A 17,389-nucleotide genomic window follows, 5' to 3' on the forward strand; every position below is an offset into this window, starting at 1 on the left:
CCCCCAATAATCAGATACTGATTGCCTGTGGCAGCTATAGGGGATTTATAAAAAGATATAATATAACTGGCCACAACATTAACACATATTTATATCTACATGAGCTTGTATGGTCGCCCTGCCTTTGAGTGGGCTTTCTTTGAGTCTTACTTTATCCAATACTCCAGAAGTATATTAATTTGCCGGAATCTTATGTTTTGACTAATGTCTGCATGTGAAAAAAATTAAAATGTGAACCCCACTAGTCACTTCTTTACTTTCTACATCCCTGAGAAATGGCTATGTATCATAAGAAGGAAAGGCAAGAACTTGTTTCTGAAAAATATGATCAATTATTTTGCAAAACATGTTTTAATGAACAGTAATTCTACTTTATACTGCAGATTATGGGAAATGCTTACTTACACTGGCCCCAGGCCTCATAATTCCTGATAACAGGGACACACTTAACTGGTTAGACGTCAATTAACTTACCAGTATGAGTCTGAATGGAGGGAGGAAGAACAGAACCCCTGCGAACATTAGGAGACAGAAGCTTTCGCACTGCAAGAGAACAATGCGAGGCACTGTGCCACTGTGGGTAAAGCAATGCTTTTCCACCCCCTAGACTTTCCCTCCCTCTCAGTCAGCTGGGATACTGTAAGAATTACTCTGAAAGCATGATCACAAGGCTTAATTAAATACAGATATCCATGGGAGCCCAGCTAATTATCCGGATCTGTAATGTATAACAGATGCATTTCCTGTACTTACTATAAGAAAGCAGGTGCCAATCAAAGCAGCTTTCAGCTTCACGTCAAGGTCGGCTGGAAATTCGATTCCAAAGTTATCGGCATTAGTGAACACATCATTGACGAATCCTGACCAGTACTTGCAAATCTTCCCAATCAGTGACTTTTCATTTAATGTTTTCACCTACAGAATAGAAGAAAGAAGATATTGTCATCTTCTCAGATAAAATGTGCTGTGCACCAGGAACTCTGCTGTTTACTTGCTAATTAAAACCAAAGACGTGAGCTGGAAGACATGTTGGAATAAGTGCATGTTCACACTCTGGGCATTTAACAGATAAAGACAATATGAACAAATACTCTGCCATAAGCAATTAATTAAATAGGAATAGTGGATGTAAGCTTATTTGACACTATTTTGATAAAAGAAAAGTAAAGGTTATCCCGCCGCGACAAGTTGTACCCAATCGGTATGGTCCTATCATTAAAATTAAACCTCTCTATGTGTCAGTGATCCTCAATATAGATTTGAGCAGAGCAGACCCAGATCCAAAGAAAGGCTATATATACAAAATGCCCAGCTCAAAAAGGGGGAGCCATACTCCTGTTTGTACGAAACCCAACATACTGAAGCAAAACCAAAATCATGAGCTGGAACATATAATGGTATAAATGCAATGTGTAGGTGCTCATTCACACTGTGGCCATTTAATAGACTAAACTTAAGGCAAAAATATGGATTTTACTGTAGATTCCAAGGACAATTTTGTGGAATTATTCCAGATTTATTTCTTGAAATATTTTTATGGTGAAATCCATAGTGAAAATTCACAGAATAAATTGACATATTACAGATGTCAAATTCACACCACGGATTTTCTCTGAAGAGTGTGAATACATTTTAGAGCTTTGGTCACACATTCAGTATTTGGTTAGTATTTAACATCTATATTTGTAAGCCAAAATCAGGACTGGAACAGTAAGGCCGGGGTCACACTTGCGAGTGTGATGTGAGAAACTTGCGCAAATCTCTCACATCAATATTCGGCACTGCAGCTGGTACTCGGGACCGGAGTGTGCTGCTGCATGTGTTTCTATGCAGCCACACACTCCGGTCCCGAGTGATGGTGGTAGTGCCGGGTATTGACGCGAGAGACTACTGAAGTAAAGCAGCTGTTATCCCCAAGACCTGTTGTATGTGGTTTTTCAATCGAGTGTGGACACTGAGTGGGGGTGGATAACAGTGAATGGAATAGCCCTTTCCCAGGGCTGTTGCATGTGACCCCGGCCTAAGAGGAAAAGTTTAATAGAAACTCGTGGAAAACGTATGAATTTTTTATCCACTTTTGGGTTTGACTTTCAAATACTGAGGTAAAATGCTGACCAAATACTAAACATGTGCATGTGGCCAAGTAAGAAGTTTGGGAAAGTTGGGACATCTATTGTAGAAGCTACAAGGAGGAACCCTATTTATTGTCATTATATTATTCAGTAAATTATACAAAAAATAGCTAAACAGAAAGTAATACATGACAGAGATTTATATTGTGTTTTTTGAATTATCACAATAGTTTTCCATAAATTATGACAAAGCCATGATAAAAGTGTGATAAATCTTGTGTGTAAAATCAGTTGGCTTCCTATAAAATTATCCCATGTGTTCGCCTTTGAGATTGAAAACAAAGGCCTCATTCAGATTTTAGGCCCCTTTCACACATCAATTTTTTGCTATCAGTCGCAATCTGTAAAATTTTGAAAAAACGGATCTGGCGAATGATGCTGCTGGATCCGCTTTTTTCTCATCGACTTGTATTAGCGACGGATGGCCTCACGTTTCATCTGTCGTTTGCTGGATCCATCGAAAATTGTTTATCCGTTGGTCGGAGACGACAGACAAAGTAATATTTTTTGCCTACGTCGAAAAATCGGACAGTGATGGATCCGTCGCCATCCGTCGTTTGCTAAAATAGAAGCCTATGGGCGCAGGATCCGTCGCAATCCGTCAAATGACGGAATCTGGTGACGGATTCCGTTTTTTTAACTGAGCATAGTCTAATTTATTATTACCTGTACTCCCTGCCCAATCTGTACTCCCTGCCCACTACTACCAGTCTCCTTCCACACCCATCATGCCCCAAATACAACCCTCTTCTCCACCCACCACCTCTTTTGTCCACAATCCCTTCACTCCACCCCTCAAACCTTACCAAATCCCATCCCTACTACTGTTTTTTTCCCCCCATCCTCTTGATTTCTCCACCCCTTCACCTTTATCTTCTGATCCGTCACCACCACCACCGCTCTCCATACTCCCACTATCGAAGTGGTCTGACCTGTCAGCCCCTCCAGTACTATCGCCACCCCAAACTATCTTAATTTATAATTCTTGAATAAATAAAAATATTTTTTTTTATAAAAAGTTTTATTGTATTTCATTTATTTAATGATAAGGTCCAATACTTTGGGTAAGGTCCAATACTTGGGGTAACAAGGTACAAAACTTTGGTTAAAATAGAAAAAATTCTTGGTTTAAAAAACGGATCTGTCAAAAAACGGAAGAAACGGATGAAAAAACTGATGTGACAGATTAGTTTTTTCACAGGATCCGCTAGTTAGATCCATTGAAAAACCGGATCCATCGCATCAGTTTTTCACAATCTGTGATGGATCCATCAATCCGTCGAGCCAATGGATTGTGACTGATGGCAAAAAACTGATGTGTGAAAGGCGCCTTAGTCTTTCACAAATGAGTGCTTTTTGCTTTTGTCATGGATAAACCACATACCCATTATAGTCTATGTAGATTTTCACATGTCTGTGAGGTCCTTGTGTCCAGCAAAAAAAAAGAGACATATCTGTTCAACCATTCATATTTACAGACCCTTGAAAACCTCGGACATCAATGCCATCCTAGCTGCATCTTAGTGCTGTCCATTTTTTATAATTCTTTGTTAATAGAACCTTGAGGAATCCCCATCAATTTTTGTGGCATATGAAAAAAATAGACTAAACACTGATATAAAAACTAGCACTGCCCAAACACTAATGAATATCTGATTAAAAAGAGTAACAAAAATTTGTTCTTTTATTTGCATAGAAGAAAAATCACTAACGCCTGAATGAGGCGTTAGATTGTGAGTCCCGCTAGGAACATGGACTGATCTGAGTGATTACAAGCTGTGTAATTTTATAGTTTCATATTTTTAAGGTTGAAAGAAGCCACAAGTCCATTATTTTCAACCTTTAATATAACAGGTTGGTCCAGAGGAAGGCAAGAACACCATGAGGGAAATGCTAATGGCCCCATAGGAGGGGGAAAAATCCTTCCGATTCCACATACGGCAATCAGACTAGTTCCCCGGGTCAATGTCTCATCACAGAATCTAGTATCCACAACATGTCATATTATATATATGTGGCGCCCCCAGGGGTATGGTCGCCATACTGGCTTTGCCTTCCTCTAGGGGAGGGTAATTGCCAGGCTTGGAAGCAGTGATGGGTCTCTCCAGCAGTTAACCTAATGCATGCAACACAGTTCCACTCTGGGCCAGCAGGGGGAACTCTGAACCAGGATTCAGGAGAGGAGTGTCCTCTGAGGGCCAGGAGGAAGAAGGGGCAGATAGTCTGCGGAGGGTGAAGTGTGCAGACGTGTGGAAAGAAGCTGGAGGTGGTTGAGCTAGGAAGGAGAGCTCCCTCAGCTTGAGAGTGCACAGAACTGGAGCCTGGTCTCCACGGTGGTACGGACACTGACGGTCCTGCCACAGATACCAGAGGAGTAGGAGGCTGTAAATGCCTTGCTCCCAGCAAAGACTTGGGACACAGCAGCAATTGAATAGAGAGCCAGGACTGAAGAGAGGAGTCCCCGAGAGAGGCTACAGCTGTCTGTCATACAAGTATAGTTCTAGGAACATCTGATGAGAGGCATTTCAGAGTAACTAAGTACTGGAGTGTTTCAAACCACAAGGCGCTAGGAAGGAGTCTGCACAGCCCTTCTGCTGAGAGAAAATCCTGATCTGCTTCCAGGCTAACCTTCCCCAATACCATCTGTGATCAGGACCCTGGACTGCATATATTAAGTAAAGGTACAGAAACTGCAACCGCTGTGTCTTGTCTGTTCCCTACGCCCCCAGCACTGCTACATCCCCGTGCTGGTTGCATCTACACTGCCCTGGGACTACAGCTCCACCTGTGGGGAGCTTTTACATCTTTGTTGCACCCTACCATCAGTCCCAGGGGATCTGTATGCAGCATTGGCCTAACACCATACTTGCCAAACACCACGGGTGGCGTCACAAACTATTCTACCATTAACTACATCTCCCATTGCTTGGGCGCCCAGGGCCACGGACCGGGTCACCGCTGCTGTGACACATTCCCCGACACCGGTCCGGTACCGAGTACCCCACAGCCCTGGGAGGGCAACCCAATTTGGCACCACGAACAGGATTACGGAGCCCGGTATCCCCGGGTCCTGTGTGCCATAGACTGTGATTGTGAACTGTGTGAATTTGGCGCCTGAAACCGCCATTGCCGCGCTGCTTGGCGCGCGCGGGAAGAAAGAGGGTCAGCCGTCGTGGGCGGAGCCTGCTGCAGAGCGCGAAGAGGAGAAGTGCCACACGGGAAGAAGGACAGCGCGCAAGAGGAGCTGAGGCCTACAGCCAGAGCGTCGGGCCTGTGATGCAGCCGCCGGTGAGCTCCCATAACCCCCGGCCCTAGCCAACGTTAACTAGGGGGGAGAGAGAATGTCCAATCCGAGCGGCAATGTAGCGGCGGCTGCCGACGCCAACCCTGTCGCACCGCCAGGAGGAGGGCCTGTCGCACCGCCCAGAGGGGCACCCACCGCAGTGGTCCCCATCATGCCGCTGTCTATGCCCTACATACCGGGAGCGGCCTGGCTACCACAGTACTCGGGTGAGTCACATACCCTGAGTGAATTTAAAGAAAGACTGTGCAGCTTGTTTAAAGTTTACCCTCTGTCTGAAGACCAGAAAGTGAATATCCTGATTGGACAGCTAATGGGTGCAGCACTGAGAGAGGTGAAAGCCTGGCAGGCTACTGATAAAGAGACTGTTGCAAAGGTCCTGGCCAAGCTGAAGAGCACCTTTGACACCCGTACTGCAGCTGAGATCAAGATGCGGTTCTTTGGCTGTAAACAGAGGGCACAAGACAGTATCAGGGACTATGCCCTCAACCTGCAGGAGGCGCTGCGAGCAGTTAAGCAAGTTGATCCTGATAGTGTAAAAGAAGAAGATAAACTGTTGAAGGAGCAGTTCATTGAAGGACTCCTGTCTAGTACCCACAGGGGGGCAGCTGCGCATCCTAACCATGCAAACCCCTGATCTGAACTTTGCTGATTTCAAGGATAAAGCTATATGGGTACTGCAGGAACCCACTGACAGCCGTCCAGCGCCCCAGAGGCGCCTAGCGATCACCTACCATCAGGAAACCACACCTTGTCCTTCCATCCCTGTGGAGGCTGATGCCCAGACCCTGGATAAAGATCCAACAGCGGAGCTGTGTCTACAAGTCCAGGAGCTGACCAAGGGAATGGCTGCACTTACCAGAACCGTGCAGTCCCTGCAGGAGTCCTCCAAAGAAAAAGCACAGCTTGCTTCCAGTCCAGAGGATGTCCCGTGGCTCCGGAGGAGGAGAACCCTGCCACTTCGAGGAAGGAACAACAATTGCTATGACCAGGACGGACGTCCCATCTGTCGTCGCTGCTACAAGGCAGGTCATCTTGCAAGGTACTGTCCTTTAAACGAGCAACCCCTGGGGCAGAGGGCCAACCCCCAGGAGTAGGTTCAGCAGGCCCAAGGAACTGGAGAGCCAAGTATGTGGGAGGGAGACCGATCCTTCCTGTGGTGATTGATGGCATCCCTATGAACGCTTTGTTGGACACTGGCTCCCAGGTGACCACTATGCCGTCCATTCTGTATAAGAGGTACTGGGCTGATTCTGAACTCACCCGTGGCCCAACTGATGAACTAACACTAGTTGCTAGTAATGGTCATACCTTGCCGCAGATTGGATGCAAGGAAATTACTGTTAAAGTGGGGCGGGTAGAGTTAAAATCTCAAGGTCTGATAATTGTTGATATTGATCGACATGAATGCAATCCGATGATGACTCTTGGTACAAATGTAATTGAAAACTGTCTGTCCGAGGTTATTGTCTTGTTGCAACAGGTGGCTGAGACTGCTGGCTCCGGAGAACAACGAGTCCTGCAGAAGGAGATCCGAGCCCTGATGCAAAGGCAACAGGTAGAACTCTTTGGCGGAGAGATTGGCAGCGTCAGAGTGAGTGATGCTTTCCCCATTGTAATACCCACCAAGAGTGAAATGATGATATGGTGTCGGGCAGCTATAGGCCTTAGAGGGAGGGATTACCAGGCATTGGTGGAACCAGTATACTCCGAAAGCAGGCCCACTGTCCTGACAACCAGAGGGGTGGTTGATGTACAAAAAGGGAGAGTACCTGTACGCCTTTTGAATTGTGGGGAGGAGGAAGCCACAATACCTCGGTACGCCACAGTTGCTAAGCTGCTCACTGTTAATAATAACTCCTTGCAGGCAGCAGAGCCTTTGGTCTCATCCGATCTGGTGGAGGACAATGGCCCTGTGAAACAGCTAGAAGAGTGGTGCCAGCAACTTCAGGTGAGAACTGACTCTACACCTTCATACCAGAGAAATGGGGTTTACACAGTGACACAGGAGTATGAGCGGGTATTCAGCAAACACCCACTAGATTTTGGGCAGGCAAAAGGGGTTCAACATCATATCCCCACAGGAGACCATCCACCCATAAAGGAGAGGTACAGACCTATACCCCCAAAACAGTACCAGTGTGCTAAGAGTATGTTGAGGGAGATGAAGGAGGCTGGCGTTATCAGAGACAGTTGTAGCCCCTGGGCAGCTCCCATAGTTTTTGTAAAGAAAAAGGATGGTACCATGAGAATGTGTGTTGATTACAGGGAAAATTAACAACATTACACATAAAGATGCCTACCCATTACCTAGGATTGAGGAATCCTTAGCTGCACTTAAAACTGCTAATTACTTTTCCACCTTGGATCTCACCAGTGGGTATTGGCAGGTTCCCGTGGCAGAGGCAGATAAGGAGAAAACCGCATTTACCACTCCAATGGGTCTCTGTGAATTCAATTATATGCCATTTGGGCTCTGCACTGCCCCAGGAACATTTCAACGGCTGATGGAGTACTGCCTGGGACACATGAACTTTGAAACAGTCCTGTTGTACCTGGATGATGTCATTGTTTTCTCCAAAACCTATGAAGATCACCTGGAACACCTGGCTGAAGTGTTTGAAGCGTTGTCCAATTTTGGCCTGAAGGTGAAGCCCTCCAAATGTCACCTCCTGAAGCCCAAGGTACAGTACCTCGGTCATGTGGTCAGTGCAGAAGGTGTGGCACCAGATCATGAAAAGGTAACAGTCATCCGGGACTGGCCGAAGCCCAGCAACCTCCATGAAGTTCGCCAATTCCTTGGACTGGTAGGTTATTACCGAAGATTCATCAAGGGCTTTACTGAAATAGCCACCCCTATGCAAAACCTTCTGGTGGGGCAGTCCAAGAAGAACAAGCAGAAAAATTCCACCTTTGAATGGACAGAAGAGTTGGAGAGGTCCTTCACCAGATTGAAGATGGCTCTCACAGGTGACGAAGTTCTGGCCTACCCAGATTATGAGAAACCCTTTGTGCTATATACAGATGCCAGCAATGTGGGACTAGGGGCGGTACTGTCGCAGGTACAGAATGGAAAAGAAAGCGTGATCTCCTACGCCAGCAGGAAGTTGCGTCCCACTGAAAGGAACCCCGATAACTACAGTTTTTTCAAGTTGGAGTTCCTTGCCATAGTCTGAACTGTCACCGAAAGGTTCAAACATTACCTGGCCTCGGCCAAGTTTAAAATCTTCACGGACAACAATCCGTTGACTCACTTGGACACTGCAAAGCTAGGTGCACTGGAACAGCGATGGATGTATCTAACTATGAGTTTACCATCAAGTACCGGGCAGGGCACAAGAATGCCAATGCTGATGCGCTGTCCAGAATGCCGAACCTACCAGATGCAGGAGAAGACCCTGAGGCTCTTGAAGAGATAGAGCTACCTCCCTTCCACCGGCCACTTGCGGCCCAACGTGCTCAAGGAGTGAGAGACAGACGGTCCGGCTTGAAGGAGGTCACCCTGAATCCTTTGCCCCATCATGACTGGGCAGAAACGCAAGATAGTGACCCTGCAGTCTGCCTGGTGAAGGAGCTGTTGACACGAGCTGACTCACGTCCAGAGTGGGATGCTCCTGAAGAAACCCAGCAGCTGTGGAAGGATAAGGGTTGGCTGTTCATTTATGAAGGGAAGCTGTGTCGGAGGACTATCAATGCCCGCACTCATGAGCTGGTTTGGCAGGTGATAGTCCCAAAGAGAGAGGCATCAATGGTCCTGGAAGCATACCACAATGGAGCTGGACACTTCGGGTGGAAGAAGTTGGAAACATTGCTCCGAGAGAGGTTCTACTGGGCTGGTATGAGGAAAGCCATTGAGAGGTGGTGCCGGGAGTGTGGACGGTGTAACCTGCGCAGAAAGGATCGAGACAGTCAGAGAGCTCCCCTGCAACCAATTATCACCAAACAGCCACTGGAGTTTGTAGCCCTGGACCATGTGAAGCTGGTTCCAAGCCGGTCGGGCTACATCTATGCTCTTACCATTGTGGATCACTACTCAAGATTCCTGGTAGTTGTACCCATCAAAGATCTAACTGCCAGGACAGCAACCAGAGCCTTCCAACAGCACTTCTGTAGGCCACATGGGTATCCTGAAAGAGTACTCACAGATCACGGTCCAGCTTTTGAGGCAGAAGTGTTCCATGAGTTCTGCAACTTGTATGGTTGTAAGAAGATCCGGACAACACCTTATCACCCACAGACCAATGGCATGTGCAAGAAGATGAACCAGGTAGTGATTGATCTACTGAAGACTCTGCCCTTGGAGGAGAGGAATCTGAGGCCAGAAAAGTTGCCGGACCTGATAGATCTCTACAACCATATTGCAGTGAACTCTACCAACTTTACTCCAGCATACCTGATGAGAGCAAGATCGGGTAGGCTGCCTGTGGATTTGGACATGGGAGTTCTGATGCCTGAAGTAATGTCGCCAGATGCTGACTGGGACAAGGAGAGGCAGCAGCAGTACAGAAGAGTACAGGAGTGTGTGGAGAAGAATCTGGCCCAGGCAAGACAAAAGCAGGAGAAGCTATACAATCAGAATGCACCTGCTGTCCCCTTTTCGCCGGGAGAACAAGTCCTCAAAAGGAAGAGGAGGTTGCACAAGCTAGATGATCAATCGGAGGCTGAACCTTATACCATTCTGCCCTCAAACTTTGATAATACCACAGTCTGCCTTGTTAGTAAAGATGGTATCCAGGGACCACTTGAAGTTATGCCCTGACCAGTTGAAAGCAAGAGCAAAAGAGTCAGATGACATCCAACCTGTAGAGAAAGAAGAGAAGGTTAGCACAGTGCTTGGGGAGTTCCCTGCGAACTGGACTAGAATTAATGATGCAATAGTGGTGCCAGTGTTATTATTCCCCCAAGTGGAAGCACAGGAGGACGTGACTCGAGAGGATCAGGAAAATCAGGCAGCAGAAGCCACACCAGCAGTGGAGCCAGAGAACCCTCGCCCTGCCAGTGGTGAACCTGTTGTGCCTATGGTGAGTCCAAGAGTTCCTAGACAGTCACGTATCCCTGTGCCATGTAGAATTACTAGGAGCGTATCTAGAGCATTACACACTACACCGGTAGTTAGAACCAGACAAACAGTAAGGCCCACTACAGTACCAGTGTTGCGCAGATCCACTCGAACCACACAGGGTGTACTGCCAGTTAGGTTCCGCATCTAAAGTAACATGTGAATATTGAAATTAAATGTAAATATGTAACTGTTTTCTAAGTTTTGTGCCTACAGGTAACCTGTAAGAGTTCCCTTTGAAAGTTACCAGTTTTGCTTCATGGACACTGAACCACAGGATTTGTGTGTGGTAAAAAACTTTATTTATAAATAGTTACCATTTGCCAGGAATGGACCATGGACATTGATGTTGGACTTGTCATCATAGGACCATTTTTGAACACTTGGTTTTTGTACATTTTTACCTTTTCCAAATCTTGTACAATTATTGTTGTTTATATGTTATATATGTTGTTTTTCATGTTTCTTGTTCAGCCCAGGAGCGCTGACTTTCACTAGGGGGGAATGTGGTGCCCCCAGGGGTATGGTCACCACACTGACTTTGCCTTCCTTCAGGGGAGGGTAAATGCCAGGCTTGGAAGCAGTAATGGGTCTCTCCAGCAGTTAACCTAATGCATGCAACACAGTTCCACTCTGGACCAGCAGGGGGAACTCTGAACCAGGATTCAGGAGAGGAGTGTCATCTGAGGGCCAGGAGGAAGAAGGGGCAGATAGTCTGCGGAGGGTGAAGTGTGCAGACGTGTTGAAAGAAGCTGGAGGTGGATGAGCTAGGAAGGAGAGCTCCCTCAGCTTGAGAGCGCACAGAACTGGAGCCTGGTTTCCACGGTGGTACGGACACTGACGGTCCTGCCACAGATACCAGAGGAGTAGGAGGCTGTAAATGCCCTGCTCCCAGCAAAGACTTGGGACACAACAGCAATTGAATAGAGAGCCAGGACTGAAGAGAGGAGTCCCCGAGAGAGGCTACAGCTGTCTGTAATACAAGTATAGTTCTAGGAACATCTGAAGAGAGGCATTTCAGAGTAACTAAGTACTGGAGTGTTTCACACCACAAGGCGCTAGGAAGGAGACTGCACAGCCCTTCTGCTGAGAGAGAATCCTGATCTGCTTCCAGGCTAACCTGCCCCAATACCATCTGTGATCAGGACCCTGGACTGCATATACTAAGTAAAGGTACAGAAACTGCAACCGCTGTGTCTTGCCTGTTCCCTACGCCCCCAGCACTGCTACATCCCGTGCTGGTTACATCTACACTGCCCTGGGACTACAGCTCCACCTGTGGGATGCTTTTACATCTTTGCTGCACCCTACCATCAGTCCCAGCGGATCTGTATGCAGCGTTGGCCTAACACCATACTTGCCAAAAACCACTGGTGGCGTCACGAACTATTCTACAATTAACTACATCTCCCATTGCTTGGGCGCCCAGGGCCACGGACCGGGTCACCGCTGCTGTGACACATTCCCCGACACTGGCCCGGTACCGAGTACCCCACAACCCTGGGAGGGTGACCCATATATTTCTCAAGAAAGTCATCCAGGTCCTTCTTGGGTTTATCTATGTGAATCAACCATGTGTTGTGAAATGTGATGGTGCTACAAAAACCATAATAACTCAATACACATCTGTAATGAAGGTGTTCAGTAAGATAACACTATTCCATTATATGTGATTTGTAAAGATCCTTGGCACGTACATTGTCCTGTGTGAGCCATACGCGGGGTAAGCTTTGAATTCTGCAGCCAGCTGTAGGCTTGTTTTTCCACAACTAAGTTTCAGGTCAGAAATGTTCTTTATTCTTTACATTTCAGTGGTTATGATTCTTCTTCTCGTGCACCACACACAGCACAATAAAGCTTCTGCTCTTTTTTTGTGGCAGGATACCAGAACCTTCATAAAGGTAACACATTACTGGCAGCACTGAGCTCATCATATCGTAATCTCAGCGAAAGGGAATATTTAATGTGTTTTTTAGTAAATCTTCAAAGCTCAAAGCAGCCGTCTTTGCCTCGTAGGCTGCTTTTAGTCTCAGATTTTCCTCACTATACCTGCAACGCATGCTGACTTCGGTGCCAACAAAAAGAACTTCAGAAACAAAGACCCATGAGATAATTAGATGCAAAACCACAAGCTAGTGAATAGATACGAACGGCTCAAGAAAAGTCCTGTCTGTAAATGGCAAATGTATAGGAATTTTTAGGTCTATATAAATGGGTGTAAAACGAAGCACGATTAGAAATTTGTTTATTTGCTGAAGGTAATGTCATAAGATGTTGGCTTCATAAGTTACAACGTGACAGTGAATGAAAATAATCAGGTGGCTTTTTTGAAGAAGAAAATGGGTTAATTATGATGCAATATTTCTCTGGTCAATTAAATTACATATCACAAATCTTGAACAAACTTTGTCATCACAGCGTTGTTAGTTGTCAGGTAACAAGTTAGATGCACAGGGATTGTTCAGAGATGAGACACCTTGTAGCCACTTTTCTTTCAGGCCTATGCCAGTCGGTCAATGTGACAAATTTGTTAAACTTTATATTTCATTATTCTTGTAACAGTTGTCTCAAGTTTTTAAATGGGCAAAACTGCAAAATCCTTGGGAAAACAAGCAATCAACAAACAACTTTCCTCTTTTTAGAAATCCTCTCTATTCTCAAGAACAGAAGGATTTTCAATAGTGTATAGCATTTTTCTTAAGTTAGAGGCAATCCTATGGTCTAAGAACTGCTGGTAACGTAGGTAAGCCGCACGTGCCACTAGCTAGTACTATACTTAAGGCTATGACCACACTATCAGTATTTGATCAGTATTTTTTCTCAGCATTTGTAAGTCAGAACCAAGGTATAATAAAAACAAGTGCACAAATTCGGCATGTTTGACCCACGCTGGGTATTGGCTTACAAATACTGATGTGAAAGACTGATTAAATACTGATAGTGTGGCCGTAGCCTGAGAGTCTGATCTCTCTTCTCTGATGCTTCAGGCTCCCTTTGTTTTTCCCATGTTATAGAAGCAAATTGAGCAGTCTGGGAAACATTTCAGACCATGACAATGGTCTTAACTGTAAATCTTCCAAAGCGCACCATTCTAGGCAACCATGAAGCTGGGAGGAAGAATTGAGGAGCACGCTTGAAGATAAGAACTTGAGAAACAAGTAATGGTCAATCTGTTCCTGTTAGGCGTCGGATTCCTGCAGCGGCTCAGCAGGAGTCCAGAGCCTCACATTCTGCAGTCTCACATTGTCTATCGACCGCAGAGGAGATTGATCAGCAATGTCAGTGTCCCAGACGCTCTGCCCAGACCTGCTCTGTGGGTCTGACTGTTGCTGCCACCTTTGGGTCAGCAATAGCAATGCAGGCTGCTTTGCAGCAAAATGCTCCAGAGGCTAAGTCCTCCCGTCATGCTTCTGGGCATGCTCACGAGACGATCTCACATTGGAGATCGGGAGTCACATGCTCAGGTCCTTCTCCTGATCTCATTGGTCCATCTCAGAGATCTGGAAGGTCCCGGAAGTGCACGGCTATAAAAAGTCCGCATGGCTGCTCGTCCATGCGATAGTATAGACTCTAATTGCTACTGTGTGTATGGTGATGGATGTATGGACTGCGAATGACATTAAGATTCCCCTCCCTTTGATATTACGAGTGCGGTTAGGGATCTAGTTATAGAGTCAGCGCCAGTCAGTGGCAAGTTACTGGCCTCACGGCACTTCCTCCACAGCGCTAGCGTCCGACAGTGCGCCCCTCCTGGGCACTGTCGCATTGTGGCTGGGTCAGTCGCCGCACTGCTGTAGCAGCACTAGTTGGCGTCCGCGGTAGCGACGCCGCACGCACGTTAGGTCTAGAGGGACATCGCCCTGAGTCTTGGACTTAGTCCTGTGACCACATACCGTGCGTGCACTTCGCTGAGTCCTGTGAGGTCAACAGTCTCGGCATTTATGTTCATGCCTTAAGCGACCCTGTGAATCAACAGAGTACGCCCAGCGCACATCAGGTGACGTTATAACCCGCGCGTGCTTTACCGCCATATTGCGCATCTGCCAAAGTCTAGCAGCGGTTTTAACACCTACTGCACGGTGGACCCCGTGCGGCGAAAGCACTTTCTATTATTTTATATTTAGTGCGTTCCGCCATCCCTAACAGTTCCCCAGCTAGGCTACTGGGAACCCATCATCCAAACTGGGGATCGTAAGTTACCAACTCAAGGTGCAATTGTTACTGAGGCTAAGGGAGATACAACAGCAGTAGTGCTAGGCATGAATGTTATGCTCATGTGTTTCCTGAATTGCTCGCTGCCTTGCATGCTTCTCTCCCTTCTGCTTCTCCCCCTTACAGGAAAGCTGTTCAATTGACCATTAAAGTGCTCTGCGCCCAACAGAAGTTTGCCAACTGTAAAGGTGAGATCTGCCGTGTGCGTATCACCGAAGCACAACCAGTTGCCTTGTCGGCCAACAGCGAGACTTTAGTCTGGTGCCGAACCCGAACAGGAATTAACAACGAAGACTATGAAGCACTTCTTGACTCCATCCCAATTGAAGTACAGCCCCTGGTAAAAGCTGCCAGAAGTATCGTCACTGTCTCAAATGCTAGAGTACCAGTACGGCTAATCAACCTGAGTTATGCACCCATCGAGCTATACAAGTTTAATTCAGTTGCTCAACTGTACAGCCTTGATCTTGAAGACATCCTAGATGATGAGACACTCGCTCATCAAAAGTTGATGAAAAATGCTCCCAAAGGCTCTAATACACCCACTACCTTCTGGTGGAATAACACTCCCATCGCACACATCCAGGGTGTCACCAAAGTTGCTAAATGACACAGCCAAGCTTTCAGCAAGCACCCACTTGACTTTGGCAGGACATCCCTGATACAACACAGAATACAAACAGGTGATCATCCTCCTATCAAGGAAAGACACCGTCCAGTACCTCTTGCAAACTATCAGCAAGTAAAGACACTGTTAAAGGAGATGAAAGATTCTAAAGTCATTAGAGAAAGTCAAAGCCCGTGGGCTGCACAAATCGCCCTGGTGAAGAAGAAGGATGGTAACGTCAGGTTTTGTGTCTACAGAAAACTAAACAGCGTTACGCAGAAAGACGCCTATCCTCTTCCACGGATTGAAGAATCCATCACAGCTCTTGGCTCAGCTGCATATTTCTCCATTCTTGACTTGACCAGTGGCTATTGGCAGGTACCCATGGCTCCTGAAGATAGAGAGAAAACAGCCTTCACCACCCTGATGGGACTCTATGAGTTTGACGGTATGCCATTTGGGTTATGCACTGCCCCTGCTACATTTCAGCGACTCATGGAGAGATGTCTTGGTCACTTCAACTTCCAATGTGTTCTGTAATATCTCGATGATGTAATCGTGTATTTCTGTACTTATGAAGAACACTTACGCCATCTTGCAGAAGTATGCCAGGTACTCATTGAACATGGCCTGAAACTAAAACCATCAAAGCGCCATCTGCTCAAGCCAAAGGTCAAATACCTGGGTCATGTTGTAAGTGCCGAAGGTATCCAGCTTAATCCTGACAAAATATCAGCTGCAGAGGCGTAGCTAGGGTTTCATCTTAGGGGGGCAAAAAATCTGAGTGGGCCCCTAATACTCACATGTGAGAAATTCGGATGAGTCTCGCACATCAATACCCAGCACTGCCGTCGGCACTCGGGAGCGAAGCGTTCAGCTACATGTATTTCTATTCTTAAAAAGGAGAAAACGGAGTAACGGATCCAAAATATATGCAAAAGTATAAATTTTATTAGTACTCACATCAAGTGCTGACAAGTATACAAGTTGACTAAAATAGGGGGGATAAGCCCCAATGATACAACAATCAGGACAGACAAGGACAGGGTAAATAAAATGATACCAGTGCTCGAAATCTACATGGCACAACGTTCAGTCAGCCCATGGGCATTGCACATAACAGACATATGTCTAATGGTAAAAGATAGTCAAATATGGCATACTCAATTGAATGTGTATTGTACATAGTTGTACATGTCTAGAGCGCCAAAAAAAAAAAAAAAAAAAAAAACCATCCAGAGGGGTCAATGTGCAAGTCCAATGGACACTGAACATAAATGAATCAATGACATGTGAAAGGATTCTTAAATAGTTAATAACATATGTATCAGCATATCAAAACTGCGCAATTGTGCCAGAGAGAACCCGGGAGACGACCCGCCCAGCGGTCCAAATGACCGAAGTGTGGAAACAAGTAAAGGCAGGCTGCTTACCGGGGAGCAGAGGAGGTGAAGGCCCATGCAACGACCCCCGACGTACCTTTCGCGCCCGCCACAGGCGCTTTATCAAGGGAGTCATGTATTTCTATGCAGCTGAACGCTCCGATCCGAGTGCCGGCGGCAGTGCCGGGTATTGATGTGCGAGACTCATCCGAGTTTCTCGCATGTGAGTATGAGCCCTAACCAGGTAATCCTGACTACAGCTACGTGGCGCACTCTAATTGTGAATATACGGAACATCAGCAGATGACCGCACTGTGATTGAAGATAAATCTATATATAAAAACAAACACTGATATTAATATATGGATACCATATAGTGGTAGATACAGTTAAGTCCATATATATTTGGACAGAGACAACATTTTTCTAATTTTGGTTCTAGACATTACGACAATGAATTTTAAGCAAAACAATTCAGATGCAGTTGAAGTTCAGACTTTCAGCTTTCATTTGAGCGTATCCACATTAAAATTGGATGAAGGGTTTAGGAGTTTCAGCTCCTTAACATGTGCCACCCTGTTTTTAAAGGGACCAAAAGTAATTGGACAATTGACTCCAAGGCTATTTCATGGGCAGGTGTCTGGGCAATCCCTTTATTATGTCATTCTCAATTAAGCAGATAAAAGGCCTGGAGTT

The 17,389-nt window shown here is 46.1% G+C and overlaps 1 protein-coding gene across 1 annotated transcript in view; it reads right to left on the bottom strand.

The window, feature by feature from the left end:
* Positions 1 to 621: 621 nt before the first annotated feature.
* The window catches only part of LOC141092829 (phospholipid scramblase family member 5-like), a 138,545-nt gene continuing 121,777 nt past the window's right edge, over positions 622 to 17,389 (bottom strand). Inside the window, exons 6-7 of the mRNA XM_073579154.1 lie at positions 754 to 915; positions 622 to 651 (exon numbers count right to left, since the gene is read on the bottom strand). Of these exons, the coding sequence (XP_073435255.1) occupies positions 622 to 651; positions 754 to 915 (192 nt within the window). The remainder of the gene's footprint in view (positions 652 to 753; positions 916 to 17,389) is intronic.

The sequence above is a fragment of the Dendrobates tinctorius genome, unplaced genomic scaffold, assembly GCF_039654945.1.
Source record: "Dendrobates tinctorius isolate UK_male_01 unplaced genomic scaffold, ASM3965494v1 ptg000060l, whole genome shotgun sequence".
Taxonomy (NCBI): domain Eukaryota; kingdom Metazoa; phylum Chordata; class Amphibia; order Anura; family Dendrobatidae; genus Dendrobates; species Dendrobates tinctorius.